Source organism: Microtus ochrogaster, chromosome 6 (genome assembly GCF_000317375.1).
Source record: "Microtus ochrogaster isolate Prairie Vole_2 chromosome 6, MicOch1.0, whole genome shotgun sequence".
NCBI classification, from domain to species: domain Eukaryota; kingdom Metazoa; phylum Chordata; class Mammalia; order Rodentia; family Cricetidae; genus Microtus; species Microtus ochrogaster.
Genome location: NC_022013.1, coordinates 81,715,352 through 81,735,083, shown reverse-complemented (window position 1 = coordinate 81,735,083; position 19,732 = coordinate 81,715,352). Strand labels below are relative to the sequence as shown.

The 19,732-nt window shown below is 50.6% G+C and overlaps 1 protein-coding gene across 3 annotated transcripts in view; it reads left to right on the top strand.

Moving 5' to 3' along the window:
* Window positions 1-19,258, top strand: part of Susd4 (sushi domain containing 4) — a 132,719-nt gene extending 113,461 nt beyond the window's left edge. For 2 of the 3 annotated variants that reach the window (XM_026779933.1, XM_026779931.1), the window contains exons 6-9: window positions 12,272-12,469; window positions 13,686-13,830; window positions 16,423-16,805; window positions 17,861-19,258. In XM_026779933.1, coding sequence (XP_026635734.1) covers window positions 12,272-12,469; window positions 13,686-13,830; window positions 16,423-16,805; window positions 17,861-17,889 — 755 coding nt within the window. In that variant the 3' untranslated portion in view covers window positions 17,890-19,258. The remainder of the gene's footprint in view (window positions 1-12,271; window positions 12,470-13,685; window positions 13,831-16,422; window positions 16,806-17,860) is intronic. The other variant, XM_005348929.2, reaches the window with a different exon arrangement.
* The last annotated feature ends 474 nt before the right edge of the window (window positions 19,259-19,732 follow it).

Here is a 19,732-nt window from a genome sequence, read left to right as displayed (position 1 = left end):
GCTGCTGCAGACACTGTCAGTAGGTCTCCGGTTCCCACCAGCTGCCTCTCCTGTGCACTCCTCCATGGCTCCCGTGTAGCTATGACACTGGACATGCAACACATTGATACTGTGAAGCCTCAGGCTTGTTTTTACACCCAAGTCTAACCGTTGACATCAGATGCTAACCGTTGACATCAGATGCCTGCCGTATTTCTTCAGGAGCCCCCTACTGCAGTGACTCTGAGCTAGAGAGCAGGTCACAGCCCCTCCCTGGGGACTCTTGGGTAATATTGATCTTGAACTGCATCTGTCAGTGTATCTCAGAGCACGTGAACATCATATTCCTCCCAGCCTGGAAACAAGCTGAGCCTAGCCGCGTGATCGTTTGCTTCTTTGGGTGGGCACATTTATTGGCCTTCCGTGTTGTTACAACAAAAGTGCAAAATGTAATGTGCTGTATAATGTTTATTGATTTTCCCTGAGCGGAAAGCAAAGTTTCAGATGCTGCCTTGGAAACAGCTATGACTTTGGCATGCAGGGGTCTATACAGCTTCCTGGAGTCATTATCTAAGCTTGGGTCTGACTGGGGACAGCTGCCACAATGGCAGTTTTGACTTCTCAAGGCCTGCAGCTCTTTTGAGGAGCAGCGGCTGATTGATTCTGTACATTATCTGCCTGAAACCACAGCCCCTTGCAGAACTTTAAAAATGACAGTGTAGGCCGCCTGGAGGTAATGTCAACACAGAGTCGTGGATTTCTTCCCACCATGCCTTGCTCTGCAAGGCCAGATGATGGCATGAAGTACGGCTTCTTGGCTTCTCACCCCTAGGCTTATCTTCAAAGTGTCCTTATCTTCAACTTCATTGTGAGCGATTCACTGGGCATTTCTCTAACACAAAGCTTCTGATTCAGTGGGTGGGGAGTGGCTACAGTCTGCACTTCCAGTGTGTTCCTAGCTCACCCGGTGCTGGTGATCCGTGGACTCCAGTTCCAACAGTAAGAGTCTGGTGAAAGGTGACCAGACCAGATACCATAGTGGTATAGTTCACACACCAACTCTGCTACATGAATGTGCTGAGCCTGAATCCAGCATGAGTGTGGTGAGCCTGCATCTGGTATGAGTGTGGTGAACCTGCATCCGGCATAAGTGTGCCCAACCTACATCCAGCGTGAGTGTGTCAAGCCTGCATCCGGTAGGAATGTGGTGAGCCTGCATCCAGCATGAGTGTGCTGAGCCTGCATCTGGCTTGAGTATGCCTAACCTGCATCTGGTATTAGTGTGCTAAACCTGCATCCAGTATGAGTGTGCCAAGCTTGCATCTGGCATGAGTGTGCTGAGCCTGCATTTGGCATGAGTGTGCTGAGCCTACATCCAGCAGTTGGTGAGAGAAAGGAGTTGGTTTTATCAACTGTCTATCACAACTGCACAGAGCAGGCATTTTAGCTTGGATTGCCCATTAGAGTTACTCAAAGGGCTCTTAAGAGTTGATGAAGTCCACAACCCAGCCCTGACCAATTAGGCAGAGTTTCTCTAGTGATTCTAGTGTGTGTTTGTGGCTGAGGAACCACTGGCCTAAAATAGTAAGACACTGTCCAAGGAGCTGGAGAGACAGCTCAGCTGTTAAGAACACTGGCTACTCTTCCAAAGGACCCTGGTTCAATTCCCAGCACCCATATGGCAGCTCAGCTCAGAACTGTCTGTAACTCCAGTTGCAGAGGACTGGACACCATCACACAGACATAGATGCAGACAAGCATTAGTGTCCACAAAATAAAAATAAATCTTTAAAAGAATGACACTGTTGAAATACAGCTTTACTTTGGCAGCAAAGGAGCATGCTGGCTGTGATAACTCCACTGAACACACCAGGAGTGCCCACTGTGCTGCGTCACTAAGCAGACTCATGCCCATTCCTTACTCCTTATGCCAAATGTAAGGTAAACTGGGACTGTGTGAAGGTCCCAACGGGCGGGCTGTGGCAGAAACAAAACAGAAGTTCCTGTTTGTGATGCAGTGCCATGTGAGTGTTGGTCAGTTAGACATCTTCTTATGGCCAGCTATCCACGGACTCTGCTGTCTTCATACTCCATGGGAAATTATTTCCATTCTAGCTAATATGGAAGAGATTTATGGGTCTAGCCTGAACTCATGGTACCAGTTGCTGTGTGTTACAGCTAGCTGTACATTACAGCTAGTTGACTCTTGGGTCTAGCCTGGACTCATGTGTTACATCTAGTCACGGTGCATTGACTAGAACCTGGACAGACAAGGCCCCAGGCAGTGCAGGCTGGAAGCATACTCAGAAGGAAACGAGCACTGTGGCTATGGTGAGCAGCAAGCAACCTCTGCCACTCACCATGTGGGGTAGAAGTGGATGCATGATCTAAGGGGTCAGCCCTTTCCTACATGGAAACATCTGTGCCCTGCGTGCGCCTTTGGAAGACATGAGGATGAAATGTTCCATGAAAGCAGTTGGGCACACGCGTTGGAAGGATGTTAAAACGCCGGAGAACATGGGTTATAGTGTTCTGCACCCTTCTGTTTGTATAGATGTTCACGAGGAGTCCAGGCTGTTTGTAAGGTTCGTTTTCCTCTTTTGCACGGGTTGAAATATATAAATGGACTAAGGACTTGATAAGGCCCCCTAGTTTACTCAGACAATAGGTACCCACGGAGAGCAGTCCACTCGTCTCTCTACCGCCCTGGCCTTGGAGCTGCTCAGACTGTGCCCACATCCGGCTCCTCCTCCAAAATGAGCCACCCCGCTCGTGTGTGATCCATCCCCTCTCATCTCCCTTCTTCGGTCCCTCAGCCTGTATCACCGGTCTTGTCCACCGTTCTGAACCATTCTAACAAGGTCCAGAACTCTGGTGGGGTCCTCTTTGACCCTCCAGCCACCCCATTTGCTGCCTCCCCTCAGCAGCTTCTTCTCCCACCCATTCTCTGCACCGTCTCCAAGCGGATTTGGTTCTACCGCTAAGTCTCAAGGTCACAGCGATTTCCACGTAGCCAGACCTATGGTCACACTTCTCTTCCTGTGGTTCTCAGTTCACTAGGGAGCAGTCCCTCTTCCTCATAGCATTCCCTCTCAGCATCGGTGAAACAACCGACCATGTTCTGCTCTCGTCTCTTTGTTCTCTCTGATGTCTTTGAATTTGGACTTGGGACCCTTTTTCTACTTTTTCCCACGGTCAGAAATGCTGTCTTTCTGCTCATGACTGCTGAGCTCTAAATTTATCCTGGGCTGTTCTCCGGGTGCCTGATTGATACTCGCTGGCAGCGCCAACCTAAGAAGAACAAAGCTGAACTCGGAACCACTCCTTCCCACACAGCATCTACCTAAGGCTGTGAATGGCACCACCGTCAACTCAGATCCAAAATCTGGCCATCATCCCTGGCTCTTCTCCCAGGGGCCCCCAAATCCTTCTATCAAAGACCTCTTATATAAAGGGAACTAGAATGTTCAAAGGGCATGCCACCGCTCTCCTTCCCAGCATGTTGGCCATCACTGTCTTGACCCTAGCTGCCATCATCTGTCCAGGACATGACAACCATGTCCTAATAACGCTGCAGGTCTGTGCTGTCCCCCAGCCGCCAGCCATACACACAGAAGCCAGACCTGGCTTTTAAGGTTGTGCCAAGCCTTGCTCTTTACAGCTTCCCATCGCATTTCTGACAAAAATCCCAGCTTCTTAATGTGGGACTGTGGACCTCACATGCACTAGCCCAGCTGACTCCTTATCTGGTTGCTATGCAACCCTCCCTCTTCTGTCCCACATGGCATCATCCGTCAGGCTCCTGTTCAGTGACTGACCTGCGTTCAGAGTGCTACCTCTGCCCAGCACATTCTCTTCCCCAGCACTCCCTTGGCTGAGCTCTTCCTGGTCTCTCTGCCTTACAAAGCAGTGGATACTGTAGTGGTTTGAATGGGAATGTCCCCCATAGGCTCAGGTGTCTGAACACTTGTTCTCCAGTTGGTGGCGCTGTTTGGGGGAGGCTAAGGATAGAGGCCATGAAGTGTGTTGCTATGGGAGGGCTTTGGTTTTGATAGTCTTGTCCTGTGTCCAGTTTTCTCTGCTCTGCTTTGTGCTTGCCACTGAGGATTTGCGCTCTCAGCTCCCTGCTCCAGGTGCCATGCCTCCCCACCAAGATGGACCCTGATCCCTTTAGAACCATAAGCCCAGATAAACCCTTCCTTCTGTGAGTCATCTCATCCATGGTGTTTTATCACAGCAGTAGACAAGTGACTAATGCAGATGCCTTTGGGATGAGACCAGCATTCATCACCACAGTCAGAGAATCATGTGTTTTACTGATTGTTTCCCAGTATGTTGCAAATCGATTTTTCCATTCATCTTGTTGTGGACTCTTAGCAAGCAGCTGCCGGCCAGGTTCTGATCTGAGACCCCACAGGAGTAGAGATGTTCTGGATTTCAGCCTAAAGGCCGTCTCCCTCAACAGCTGGTTTGAGCGGATCCTTGGAGCCCCTAGTACTGCTAGACTCGTTCCACTGCCTCCCAGTGGTCCCAGGAGAGAACTCGTGATCGGGTGTAATTGAAAGCAGTTGCTGGTTCTCTTATGAGCAATTCCTTCCATGGCTGGCATGGTTCCTTTAGGCAAGGAAGGAGAACAGAGAAGCTACTGACTACACCATCAAGAAACATCACTGAACCTCCGGGGAGGCTTGATGGATCTTCTCCTCCTCCTCCTTCACCTCCTCCTCTTTCTCTTCCTCCTTCTCCTTCATTCATGGGATCAAACTTTGGGCCTTCCGCATGCTAGGCAAGAACATCCCCATCTGATTGCATCCCCAGACCTCCAGAAGAGTGTAGGCCTAAATTCCCCATAGTGGAATCTAATCTGCAGTGTCAGGGTGGACCAGAACTCCAGTGTGTTGTCCTGCATTGTGAAGGAGCAGAGACCTCAATGGTGTCCTACCCTCTCCTGGTGGAGACTGCTCCACCCACAGCTTCCCTCTCTCCCTGTCCCTTTCCTCCTTTCCCTCACCCTTCACTCCCAGTGGGCCCTGTAACCAGTCATATTTGCTGTCTTGGTCAGTGTTCCATTGCTGTGAAAACAACATGACCATGGCAGCTCTTGTATTTATTTGGAGCTTGACTACGGCTTCAGAGATTTAGTCCATTTTCATCATGGTGGGGAGGGAGCATGGCGCGTGCAGGCAGACGCGGCGCTGGAGAAGGAGTTGAAGTTGAGAGTTCCACATCTGGATCCACAGGCAGCAGGAAGAGGGAGATAACTGGGCCTGGCTTGAGCATTTGAAACCTCAAAGCCCACCACCAGTGACACACTTCCCCCAATAAAGCCGTACCTCCCCCCAAAAGCCCACACCCCTTAATCCCTCCCAAGTAGTCCCACTCCCTGATGACTAAGCATAAAACATAGGAACCTATGAGGGTCATTCCTATTCAGACCACCACACTTGCCTCCATGGAAGTTCTGTCTCTTCTTCCCTGTCCTCCTCCTATGTCTGGAGAATCCTCAGCGTTCCCTCATCCCCTGTGTATATAGCCCATTTCTATCACGGAAGAAGCATCACGCTCGGCCTTTGGTCTCTTAACCACTTTTCCCTGTCCCTAGTTCTGGCATCCATCCGAGATCCTACTGCACACAAAAGAACTTCTAATTCCTATTAGTCATGTCTGCCAAGCTCCCTAGAAAGGTATGCAGGGTAGCACTCCATCCTGGCTCTCCAAGTATGTGAATATGTGGTTCTCAAGTGTCTGAGCAGACAGGCAGGTTTTCCCAGTCAGAGAAATTGCCATTGCTTAGGTACTAACCATCTGAAGACAGGATGTGATTCCATTTCAGTTGCTGGGTGGGGGAATAAATGATCTTTAAAATAAGCAAAATAATATAGTCAATGTATTAGGTAAGAAAAAGAAGGATCCAGCAAGCCTAGATAGGCTATTTGGATCTCTCTGCCTAAAGGGGCAGGTACCCCAGGAAAACCTGTGCTTAGAGCATGCATTGGCTTTCTCCCCCACTTCATTTTGCTTGAAGTAGTAGTTCACCTTCCCCGAGATCAGATGGTGGGGAGGTAAGCCTGGTGTACACAGGAGAGGGAGAAGTAACTCAGGTCCCTTTACCTGTAGCCAAATGAAATGTGTGGACCATATAGGGGTGGTGGTGACAGCATGGGCTCCGGCTTCTAATACCTCTACAGTATTAACTGACTATGGCATTTGCTGTCTGGCCTTGAGGAGACCCTCTGAACCTCGTTCACTCTGGAAGAAACTGAAGATCATCTGGGAAATGCAATCAGAGGCAGAATGAGGTTGATGTGGTGTTAGTTTCTTAGGCATCATTGTGACCCAAGCACAGATAAAAGCACGTTAGTGCAGGAAGGGTTGGCTTATTTTAGATCCTGGTGTCACGCAAGTCTCAGCCCATTGTGTCTGGGAAGCAGGAGGCAGCGACCCTTTTCACATTGTAATGCCAGAAACCAGAGCACAGACCCAACTCAGGGATGGCTATTACCTCCTAAGGTCTCCCCCAGTGACCTGCTAACATCAGCCAACCCCATCTTCCAGAGGCTCCACAAATTTCAACATAGTATCCTACGCTGGGGAGTGTTTAGAATATGGGCCTGTAGGGGACACATGAGATTCAAATCATGACATTGGTTTTGATAAGAGAAGGTGCTGATATAGCAAGGCTGGGTGTATCACGGGGAAAGTCCCAGAGAACAGGGCCGTTTACCTCCTGGGAGCTAAGCAGGAGTGCTAGGAAGCCCTGTCATGCTTCCTCAAAACGTTTAGGCTTTTGAGCTGTGTCAGCTTCCTAGGAGTGAGGCAGCTGTCTCCCCAGGGAAGACTCCCCTTACTTCCATGTAGGAATAACCACAGAGCCATGTGTGCCAGGATGCGGCCAATGGCAAGTGTCCCTGTGGTTTGTGTGCCCTTCGTGAGGAGCATGCAACGGGTTGGGAGGATGGACACTCTAATGTACCCTTAATTGGAACTTGCTTTGGCCAGTGTTTGGGGAAGGGACCTGCCATTACCAGCATCCCTCTTGAAGCAGAGAGGCGGCGGAGGTGGAGGAATCCCATACAGTCAGCACAGTTCCTTCCTGTCCCCAAACTCTTCCAGAAGCTTCACTTTTAACAAGGCTGGGGGCACGGGGGAGGGGGGTCTCAGTCCTAACTGTGATAACAAGCCACTGGAATAAACCCATTGCTAACAAGCTTTGCCCAGAGAAAGCCTAGCGAGAGTGTATCATTTCCCTTGCTTGTTAGGAAACTGAGAAGGAGGGGAAAGAGGCAGAGGGGATAGGGCCGAACTCATTCCGTGTTGCCAGAAAGATCCAAACTCCAAAACCAGACGAGCATGCTATGTGAAATCCACAACAGAATATTAGCAAATTGAGCCCAGCAATGCATAAGAGAGCATTCGCTGTAGTAAATGGGCTTTCCCCCTACTTACAATGGCTTATCAGAACTGAGTGGAAAAGCAGGTATATAGACATGCAGAATGCACAAAGGGCCCAGCAAGGTTGTGGCTGTTTTTGCCATACTCTGTCCAAATGTCCAAGGAGGGGAGAGAATCAGGGGTTTCACGGTGGGGACAGACCTTGGCAGCAGGGGAAGGAACTGCCTAGGAACTTCCCAAGAGGCAGGACGGGGGAGAGAAGTGGACTTCACTTGGGAAACAGGTCTGATGCAGACCTCCAGCTCCAGCTCCAGTCACTGTAGCCAGCGTAGAGCAGACTGTGGGTCTCTGGCCCCCATCTCTCATCTCCTGTCCTTTGCCCCACCTAGCCCATGTCTGTCCAGTTTTATGAGTGACTGATGGGATTCTGCCACCATTTGGCGGTTAGGAACTTCCCATTGGTCCTGCAAGGAGGCATATCCCACTGTCCACAAATAAGAAGTGGAGTGCCCGCACCTAAGAGACAGAAATCAACATCCATTCCTGACGAAGCCTCAGCGGACCCTCGCTTGGGTTCTTCCTGTAAAGGCCCGATATGCAGGCCGCGGTCCTCCAAAAAGTTACCAAAAAGCAGTAACTGCTGTACATCTTCTCTGAAGTTGAAGAAATGCTTTACAAACTAAAGTTGCAGAAGATCCTTTGTTCCTGCCACACACGGCTTTTGCTGAGAGCAGGTAGCCAAGGGGATCTGAGTCCCGCTGGGGTGAAGCTGTGGCGCACCAACTCGTGGTGTTTCTAGGAAATGCATGGATCCCGCAAATGCTCAGCACACAGCACTGGGGGCAGGTTGTTTGTCCTGTGCCTGAGGTCGCTATGTGGTCAAGGGTGTCTGTCTGTCTGCCTCCTGGGGATGCTGTGGGGAAGAGGCCTAGCAGAACTCAGAGAGCCTCGTGGTAGGCAGTGTTGTGGATGGAAGTCCCTGGAGTTCAATATTAGGACTTTGAAATAAGCCGCACGTTTATAACCTTTCTGATGTATGTTCATGCATGTTTGTAGGGGTGCATGCATGCATGGGGGTGGGGCAGAGGTCAAGCTGAGGTGTCATTCCTCAAGATGCTCTCTGCCCTGTTTTTTGAGATAGGGTGTCCCACTAACCTGCAACTTGACAGTTGGGCTGAGCTTATCCCCCGGAGAGCCCTAGGGATCCACCCAGTGTAATCCCAGCACTGGGATTACAAGTGTGCATAGCACACCTAGCTTTTTTTTAAAATGGATTCTGGGGACCAAATCCAAGTTTTCAGGCTTACACTGCAAGCCCTTTACTAACTAAGCCATCTCTCCAGCTCATCAAGTTTATAACGAATGATACTTTTGATGCTTCCTTCCAAGTCAGAAGAAACACCCCACACCCCAAATTACCCCTGTGCAGGCTTCCTTTACAGAAAGCTAAAGGTACAGTCAGTAGGGCACGGAAAGGTGTGAAGATAAATGTTTCCACTTTGGGGGGGGGGGAGACGACACACATCCATCACGTGCCGATTCCGAGAGACTGTAAACATCCACAACCATTTGTGTTTCCCTGGTCTCTGAAGAAGTATGGTGACCGGAGGCTCCAAGCTCTCTGTTTAGTGCTTCTCTGCTCGGGAATCCTCATATGTAAAGAGCCTGGCATGGAGCTTGGGCAGTGCCCGTCCTGAGAACAGATGCGGCAGAACCCCAGTGAGACTGCGCAGTCGTGATGCTAATTGCCATTATTTATTCAGAATTGCTGGGCAGTGCATCTTGCAGAGCTTCTGATCCTCCTGTCAACCCTGGGCATTAGTGAGTCTTCTCAAGAAGTTACCCTAGCTGCCTGCTGCCCTGAAGCACAGGGGCATGAGCCAGGGTTTGAACACAGAAGTGGACAGCTTCACCACACTGACAAACTGAGTCCCTTTGCCTGGGGCTTCATGTACTGATTCCAACAGGCACTCATTCTTCAGGCCAAGCTGGGGGACATCCTGCTCATAACCACTTACACAGGTTGATGTAGGGCTTCTTTAGTGGGGTGTCCGAGCCCTGGAGGCCCCATCTGGTAATTCTCCAACCCTAGGATGGCCCGTGGGGACTTGTTCAGACAGCCTACTATGCAGGAGCCTCTTGATGCATGGTGTAGCCTTTTCCCCAGCAGTTTCGGTGAATAACAGAATACTTCAATATATATCCACATAGTGAGCTGATTGCTAAATCTAAGCCATGAACACTTCCATCTCCCCATAGCTGCCTTTTCATCTAAGGGGAGAGCTGAAACCTGCTTTTGCCCAATTTGAAGGGCACATAACTTAGCACTCCCCGGACTATAGAGAAGATCTCCAGTCTTGTTTATCCTACCTAGCCAGTTTGTGCCCTTTGACCTATAACTTTCTGATTCCCTACCTCCTGGCTGTTCTATTTTGTTTTTATGAATTTGAATTTTATATATATTCCACGTACGGATGAGCTCACAATCATGCAGAGTTTTCTGTCTCTGGCATATTTCATTTAGCATAATACCTTCGGTGTTCATCTGTGTTTTTGAAAATGGCAGAGTTCCCCCTTTAAAAGTCTGAGTGATATTCCATGGGCTATAATCACATTTCCCTTATCTGTTCATCAGTTGGTAGACCAACATTTTATACACCTTCGCCCACAGGAAGGGTTTCCATTTGTGTATAGCACCCACAGTAGTACAGGGGTTAGGAACCCTCAGACAGAAGTTGATCCTGTCAGCCCTGGAGGCCGCTGGGCCACCCTTCCCATTACCCTCCTGTGAACCAGTGGGGAGATGGCCACACAAAGGAGGGCTGAGTAAGGGAGGAGACCGTGCTATTGCCCTTCAGTTCTCAGAAGTGTAAACACTGTGGGTACCTTTTCCCTGTTCTTCCTGGTCACCAGCCATCCTTGCTAGCCAGCTTGCTTACCTCCTGAGCACCCTGTGGGTAGCCATTCTGGGCACAGAGCTCTTGTAGAAGCAGAAATAGCAGTGCTTGCCATTATTGTGCCATGGTGTGTGCGTGTGCCAACCCAGAGGACAACCCCTGGCAGCAAAAAGCTCCTCAGTGTTGAAGTCAGAACTCCAGTGTTTCCAGTGCCTGCCTGGAGGAATCTCCCATCAGCCACCACCTAGCTGTGCACACCCCAGACCTCAGATCCATCCTGGGCCTGTGTTCTAGACAGGCTACCTGCTACAAACCTCATCTCTTAGACTCCTACTGCAAGCTGCTTCAAGTGTCCCCCAGTCTCTCTGTCCTGGAGGTAGTTCCTTTGGCTTCAGCTTCTCCAAGACCTCTATTGTCCTGCTTTCTACTGGGACCCCAACAACCCCTTCTTTCAACCAACCAGGAGTGACCTGGCCTGCTGTTGCTAATCTTGAAACTTTCCAGTTGCCTTTGCCATTTCTCTACCTCTTCACTGAGTTCCTTCAATGTTCAGGTCCTAGCCAGTTGCACTGACCCACTATTACAGGCTGGGTGGGACCTGAGGCCTTCGCAGCATCCCTAAGCACAGCCCCCGGACACTGCTGGCTTCATGAGGACACTGGAATGAGAAGGGACTTGCTCGTGGCCATTGGCTGCTGAGTAGTTCTGCTGGAGCTCAGTTCTGTGCCTACATGTGTAGCAAACCTCTGCTCCCTCTCACTCGCCTGTTGCTTCTGTAACATGTCTCTTTATCTTTAAAAGGGCTAGTAAGACCTACATTGCCACACTGTTTGCAGGGTTAGAGATAGGTGCCCATCAGGGGCCATCTTATTATCCAGCTCGAGAAGCATGTACCAACAGGAAGTACCCCCATATACTCTCTGAAAGCTTTGGTGAGTTTGAAGTGTGGTGCGTGGTGCCAGGGGGTTCTACCCTAGCCAGAGTATTTGGCTGCACCTAGGAAGGCTCCAACAGTTGGCTCACCCTTGGGTATGTCTGACCTGTCTTAAAGCTCGTTTTTCATGGTTTCTGAGGTGCCATCTGAAAGGCAGGCATTTGTAGACTGTGGTCTGATTGTTTCCTGAGGGGTGTTTAAGTGGCATGCTCTTTAGTTCTGAACCCTTGAGCAGACACAAGAGCTCTTTGTGGCATGCCATGCACAAACAGCAAGCTCCGCTAAAACCATCTGCCCAACGTCAGAAATGAGCCACATCCCACCTTGCAGCCCAGATGGGATCTCAAGGTGGAGACTGAAAACAACCTTCTCCCCCTAACATCATACTACGTGGGTCAGAAAACCCATAAACATCATCAGGACAGAATTAGCTCCCACTTGATGGGGTTGTTGAAGACCAGGACGTGCAAAGGGTGAAGGGCTTGGTGTGTGGACAAAGGAAGAAAGCATAGGATTTGCTCCCACTGCCCTGGTGGCAACTGTGTGAGGGGCCACGGCTAGGACTGCCAAGAGAAGTAGAAGAGTCCCTTCATGTTTGCCATTGGTCCAACCCCAGCAGGACATGAGGGGGTCAGGCGGGGCCACAGCTCTCCAGTTTGAACAGTTCCAGATAACTGCCTGGGTAACAGGAGACTTGGCAGCACTGTGCCACTGGGTAAAGATTTTGTCCATAAATATCTTAATTTTATTTACTAGGTTGTCTGGCACATAATAGCATGCATTATTAATAGAGTAGCTTAATACTATCTATTAAATAGGCATACTCTTCCTATCATATGATGAGCCTCTCATTTACGAGGTGCTTTACAACACCACGTGACCCCATCCATGCTCAGAATATCCTAGCAGACTTCCACTGACCTTCCGTGAAAACACAGGCCCAAACTGCAGTCTGGTATTTCGGGTATAAGCATATCCTGAAGTAGTTGCCATTGGCCGTGCCTGTATTGTGTCTGAACGGCTCCTCCCAGGAGCCTGTTGGTTCTGAAACTTTTATTCTCCCCAACTGCCCAAGTTTGTCCACTACCTCCTATGGTGAGTCACGGAGATTTCATCTGCCACCCGAGGCCTTGCGAGCGCTACAACCATGGGACCGTGGTAGAGTTCTACTGTGACCCCGGCTACAGCCTCACCAGTGACTACAAGTACATCACCTGCCAGTATGGAGAGTGGTTCCCTTCCTACCAAGTCTACTGCATCAAATCAGGTGAGACTGGAGGCCACAGCCTGGGGGGAGGCTGGTCCACTGAACTCAGCCTCCAAGCTGGGGCCAGGCTGTGTCCTGAATGGCATCTTATCTTATCATGAGCCTCAGGATCCAGGCTGTAGAAATAGATAGGGGTGGCTGTGCTGGACTCTGCCAAGGGATTCCAAGCCTTTTGCAGAAGATCAGTAATATTTATGAGCTGAATCATAGAGCTGGAACCCAGGGAGGAATTCACCTTCTGCAGTTTCTCACAGCCTTGGTGCTACCCACCGGCAAGGATACAGGCCCATGGGTGTAACCAGAATTTATGAGCATGGCTCAGGGATCTGAGCGGTGGATGAACCCACACTTCTCTTCCTTTGAGAAACACATCCAATAGGAATAATGTCATTGTGGGTAAGAACTGATGTCACACAGGTGGAGACTGTCTACAAGCTTCACTGCCTCCTGGTAACTGATGTGTGTTAGCTGGCCAGCTTTTCCATGGGTCCCCCACACCCAGGCAGGGGCCCCGTAGAGGAGACCTGGTACTAGCACTCACCCTTCACCTGCTCCTCCCACTTCTGCCCACTCCTTCCAGATCATAGCCATGACTGCTGCCCGAAGCAGCAGTGTTGGTTGGATGCTACTCTTCTGGATACAGATGTGATGCTGGGTATCTGGAGGCATGGGTTGATACTATGAGCCAGCAAGAGAAGAGGCACTGAGTCTAAGAGAATGGCCACTGAGTGAAATAGTTGGTTGCAGTATGCTGGGAGCATCGCTCCACAGAGGGTAGAGTCATAGCCAAGGAATAGACATGGACCCTCGGTCTGCACGGCCCTTGCTACACTCCATTCTTTACCCCACAGCATCGTTTTGACCCATGTCTGAACAGGTTCTTCAGGGCAGGACACATTTCTCTCTCTTCAGTTGCATTATTATTGTTTTGGCCTGACCGAAGTTCTCCTACCCGGGCTGCAAATTGATCATACATGTCTTCAGTCTCACTAGTATCTACAAATACACCACCTGCCAATATGTCTTCAGCCTGGCAGGTCCTATGCTAGTGAAAGGTTTTTGTGTCGTGTGGGTCCTAACATGGTTTACGAGCTGCACTAGTGTATGGTATGTCCGTTTAGTCCCAGAGGCATAGCATGTGTACCTCATGTGCCAGATGACCACCCCCCAAAGGAATGCGGTACCTCATGCCTGGCTTTGTTATCTCTCACGGCAGAGCAAACGTGGCCCAGCACCCACGAGACCCTCCTGACCACGTGGAAGATCGTAGCATTCACGGCCACCAGCGTGCTGCTGGTGTTACTGCTCGTCATCCTGGCGAGAATGTTCCAGACCAAGTTCAAGGCCCACTTCCCTACCAGGTCAGTGCAGCGGAAAGAGCACAGATGAATGTAAAGTCTAAAGGTCTGGATAGACTGTCCGGGAGAGAGCACCGTGATGAAGACAGCCTCCATGGGCGGACCATTCTGAAGCAGGGACTCTGAGGGACTGGAGGAGAGAACCAGGCCAGGCATACAAACTGTGTGTGCTCCATCAGGAGTTCCAGCCCCATCATGGTCCACCTGCTGTGGCCCTAGAAAATGATTTGCATATACCTATATACCTGGGAGGCACCAAAGTCAGAGATGGGGCATGACCCAGGTCAACGAATAGGACAGGAAGCTTTAGAAAGGAGAACAGGCCTATGAGTGGAAAATCAGAAGGGTCTGGGGCGGGGGCGGGGGAGTCTGGGGCTTCAGATGGTGACTCTCTCATCCTTGGTTGCACCAGAGGGCTCAGGTTGGTGTCCCCATGCCTTTGTCCTTCTCACGCCAGAACTGTCCTTACAGCTGAGCCTTGTCAACTCATGGCTTCGTTACCCCTAAGTTAGTCAGCCTCATCCTTGAGTTGTTGTCACCATGGTTCCTAACCACCAGAACAAGAAACTTGAGGTTTATGTGTGCCAGTCTTTGGGCGAGAAGGAGGCTCCAAGAATCAACTCTGTTCCCTCCAGACAGCCCCGTAAATCTCTCACCTCTCAGGACCATGAGGGGGGAGGAGAGGAGCATCAGCGTCCCCTCACCTCGAACGCCCTGACAGCTTCATGTCACTCAGTGGTTCTCCTGAACCTGGCAGCAGATACACTGTAGGGTACACCCAGCAGGCGCCTCACTCTCCCCAGCTACGTGTGCTGGATGTGGGGGTCACTTATGTCCTCCCCAGGCCCAGAGGTGTATCCAGGTGGATGCCTCCCTGGTGGCATCACCAGGCTTTTGCTGAGGTCTCAGAACTTTCCTTTCTTTACCTCAATCCTTTCATTTGCTCTCCGGGTCTTCAGTATTATTTCTTATTAATCAAGGGGCCATGTTCTATCTCTAAGCAATTACAGTTTCTCAAGAAGGCCAAAGGATCACAAGAAAAGCTGGATTACACCATTGTGATTTCTATTTATATATGTGATTCAGATAGCCTACAAAGCTATTTTTTTATATATGTGCTTGGAGGAGTTTTCTAAGATATGGACTACTAGGGTGTTTTTGAAATCTTCTTGAGACTCACTTGATGCTCTTGCACTGTCCTCAAGTTGTTCAGGGAAAAGTTGTTGTCATCTGTCCAAATGGAACACAAGGTGCATAAGGGCATGCCAAGGACAGATGACTGTGTTCTCCAGGCCCCAGGTGTCTAATATCAATATATATGAAAGCCACATAGCATGGTTGGAGCTGTGTAGAGAGGATGGTGGCCCGAGCAAAGGCTGTTGGGGTAAGAAATGAACAGAGGTGTCTGGCTGCTCGGATCTGACAACAGGAAAGCAAGGAGCAGGGAAGAAGTCCTGAGTGAGCTAAGACAGCAAATGGGAGACCTTGGAATGACCAGAGAAGAGCGAGCACAGCTTGTTCTAGGTGCTCTAGCCACACCAGGCTGGAAACACATTTCTTCCATCCGTCTGTCAGTCTGCCCTCCCTCCCTCCCTCCCTCCCTTCCTTCCTTCCTTCCTTCCTTCCTTCCTTCCTTCCTTCCTTCCTTCCTTCCTTCTTTCCTCCTTTTCTTCCTCCTCCCTCCCTCCTTTCTTCCTTCCATCTTCCAGGGAATGCAGGTCTAGGTGATCTCTTGCCTCTCTGGGTAGCCTTTGAGGACTGGAGCAAGAAGGTGAATGCCATAACCCCTAAGCTTTTGCAAGATGTTTCATAAAGCCTTAGGCTTGAGACTACCCCTTTCACGTTAGTGATCAGCACAGGCTAATCCAGCCCCTCCCCACAACAGCCGTGTCCAGACACTTCATGCACCTTCCCAGAAGCACTCAGGGTTCTGGGCATCATCACACCCAAATGGATCACCTCCGCTTCCTACTGTGTGATCCTCTGGCCTCCTCTTCCATCTTCAGTTCCCAGCAAAGGGAATAAGCAGGCAAGCTCTAAGCTATTGTACTTATTGCTCTGGGCTCTTCTGGAGCCAGGAGCAGAGCCTGCTGGTCATACAGGTGCAAATGTTGATGACGTACATCTCCTAGGGTCAGGTGTGAGGCCAGACCAGGCGCTGTGCATGTGCTTCATGAGGGAATCCCTGTAGGGATGGTGAGCTGGCTTTCCCACACAGCAACTGTGCGGCTTCTGTCTGGACCATGGTGCAGCATTGGGTCTGAGGTGACCATGAACCTGGGTAATTGGAATGGCACCATCAGAGGGGTGATTAACAGTATGCCTTTTACATTTTCCATTGTGTTTCGTCTCTCTAAAGTTGAGTGGTATGGTTTCATTTGTTTGTTTTGTTTTTATAAAGAAGAGGCCTTGTAAACACAGACAGGCCCTCTGGGCACTTAGTGTCACCCTCCCTTAGGATGGAGAGTGCTCTAAGAAAAACCTCCTTCAGAACCAGGCCATGGTGCATAGCACATCCGCCAGGAAGGACTGAGAGAAGGGGCTGTTTCTCCACACCTCCTCCTTCCTGACGTTCCCACTGTTTCCTCCTCACAGGGGTCCTCCCAGGAGCTCCAGCAGCGACCCTGACTTCGTGGTAGTGGATGGTGTGCCTGTCATGCTTCCGACCTATGATGAGGCTGTGAACGGAGGCTCGAGTGCCTTAGGCCCCGGGTACCTGGCCTCTGTGGGCCAGGGCTGTCCTCTACCTGTGGATGACCAGAGCCCTCCAGCATACCCCGGCTCCAGGGACACGGACACGGGTGCTGGGGAGTCAGAAACCTGTGACAGCACCTCGGGTTCTTCTGAGCTGCTCCAGACTCTATATTCAGCCCCCATGTGCCAAGGGGGCAGCCACCCTGCCCCAGACACCCCTGACACGATTCCGAGCACAGCAGGGGAGGTGGCATCCACCAGCCCAGGCATCGACATCGCAGATGGTAAGCTCCGGCTAGCTCCCCAGCACAGGGTCAGGACCAAGGGTCTGCTTCTTCCCCAGCTGCCATTGCTTCTCACTCTCATAGGTCCATCGACAGGCCAGTGGTAGCAAATAGTGGTCAGTATTGTATGAGTAATAAAATCCCAGGAATAGAAATTTCATGAAGCCCCAAAGGGTACCCAGCCATGGAGTTAAAAGGCTGGAGGGTAGACAACACCTCAATTCCAATGCCTCCTATTATACAGGGATTTTATCTTGTCCCTTAATTGAATAGGACTTCTGAAGGTGCTGCTCGGGAAGAGCATCACACACAGACAGAGGAACAATCTAGACGTGTGCACCAGGTCCCAGTACATCTTCCAAAACTGACTTGCACAAGGCTGGTTCTTCCATGCCGCCGTGCACACTGTTAATCCAGTGCCATGCACACTGGGTCCTACCATCCGCTTTGGAAGGCCAGTGCAGCGAGACATGCTGCCCCGGACACACCTGGGGGGGTACCACATCCCCACCTGACCCCAACCAATACTGTATGCATAGAAGTCACTTTACCCAACGTGATGTGAAAGATGCATACGTCACGGGGAAGATCGTAGCCCTTAAAAATGGTGAAATGTATGGAAGTAATCAGGTCCCCGCTTCCCCGGGGAAGGAAGTGCAGCGCAACCCTGCAAAATCACATTGATTCTAGAGTGTGGCCACAGTAAACAGCAGAAGCAGGGCAGAAACGGCCTGCTGGCCCCCAGAGCCCCTTCCTGTGCTCCTCCCTGCTCTTCTGCACTGGAAATGGTAGCATCTTGGCTTGAGTGACTGAGAGCCGTGGTGAAAGCCTAACATTATCCTTTTTATGAGCTGGATATAAAAATCATAAGCTGTTCTCTAGCAAATAGGTGGTGTTTGGGGCGGGGAGAGGGGATGCTGTTTAATTTGACCTCTAATGGCTGCGTGGATCTGAACACTTTCCTTTCTTCCTTGATTTCTGGGACGGGAGTAGTTTTAATGAGGCTCATAATTCCAAATCGTGCACTAAGCAAATAACCATCCCTTCCTTTCCAGAGATCCCTCTCATGGAAGAAGATGCCTAGCCGGGCCAAGTCATGGTCATTCCACTGTTCCCTTTGGGGGAAAGAGCCTTGACCCTTGGAGTGAGGCCACAGGCAGACAGAGCCTGGGGGAGACCGGGGCGTTTTCTAATCTATCTACGTGGGGACAGCGATCACACCACTCTTCTCCAACAGGACTGCGGGTCTGAGAACCAGCAGCGACAGTGCTTTTTCAGTGAGACCCACAGGTTTGTCACGGCCTGCAGGGAACCAAGGACTCTCTGCATCCCCCCCATGACAGCGTTGAGCGTCTCTTGCTCCAGAGCGTGAGACAGTGCCGCACACATCCCAACGAATCACATAACCTGTTGGCTTGTGTTAACAGCACTCCCCGCCCCTCTGCCAGCATGTCACATTGTGTCAATCCGCTTCTAAAATCTGCTTTGAACTGTCTAGGGACTCTAGATCTGGACAGGTCTGCCACTGTAGAAAGCCCGTGTTAATCGGCCAGCCCAGGAGCAGATCCTTCTCCTGTCCCTTGTTAGTAAGGGGGCAGACTCTCAAAGCAAGACTCTCATGTACATCTACATCAGGACCACTGTCAAAGCAGGATGGGCGGTTCTAATGAGAAACGAAAGGAAGAAGAAGCCGACTCTGCTTTCTGGAAATTTCCTCACCCAGAGAGCCCCTCCCCCCACACCCATGCCCTGTGCTGTCCTCTGGTGACCAGCATCGGTGTCTGTATCCATCCGTGGTCTGGCAGTGGATCCATGGCGTGGGATAAACCTGGGCTTTCCTTGATGAGAACACATCTTGTGGTGGACCAGGAAACTTGGTCAGGATTGGTTTTGGTGTTTCAGAGAGACACCACTCACAGTTACCTGCTTATGCCTTCCTCTGTGGGTCATTGTTATCACATTGTTCCTGACCCTAAAACTTAACCGCACTTTTATTTTTCCAAACAGAAAGTGTCTGTAAAACACATTCTACATCCGAAGAAAGTATAAGGCAGATCTTTTGCACCCCTTGTCCCCCAGCTCTCTGTTTTGTCCCACGAAGTCTGAAGGCTGGCCTCCCAGCCCCAAGTCACCCGGCTCTCTTGCTTTCAGGGGGCCTTTGGCCCTGTCTGCCTGACATCCTGCATTCCTCCTGTGAGGGTCTCATGATGCCCACTGGGTGTTGTGCCTAAGAAAATGATTGGTTTTTAGAGAATCCCCAGTGCAGAAGCGTCTCTTCAAATACATGTTGGTCTGTGGTGTTGATTCCGTTCCTCCTCTGGGTTTTAGACAAATATAACCATAACCCTCATCCATAAAAATCACTGTGCTGGCGAGCAGCAGCGAGGGCTGGAAGCTTGAGCGAGTCCTGTTTTCTCTCGACACAGACTGATTAAAAATTAAAAAGAAAATGACAGTTTGAAGCGTGACTTTAATAGTAGAATGGGGTGGGGAGGGTGGGAAGTGTGTGACAGTGACCGTGGGTGACAGAAATAAAACATAGGCTTAAGAACACACCGCTGAAGGAGATCCCACACGGAAAGGGTGGCCTCCACACTACCTGATGCATAGCCACCATCGCCCAGTGTTCCCAGTGGTGACAGTGGTGCTGAGCCCTTGGTTACAACTGTGGGTGGTTGCAGATCTCTCGAGTGACAGCTTCATGCTGTCCCTGGTACAGCCCAGTCCCACACCATCAATTCCATTTATTCAAAGGAATTGATGTGTGGTGAGGTGGTGCCACCTTCCCAGTGGACGCCCTGGGGAACCCTGCCTACTGTGAGCAACCTCCCCCCCAGGAGCCAGACCTTGACTCTTCATTCCTGCCTGTCCTTCCTCCTATGCCTCCTCACGCCGGGCTACCCCGGGCTGTGTCGGAGAGACCTCCC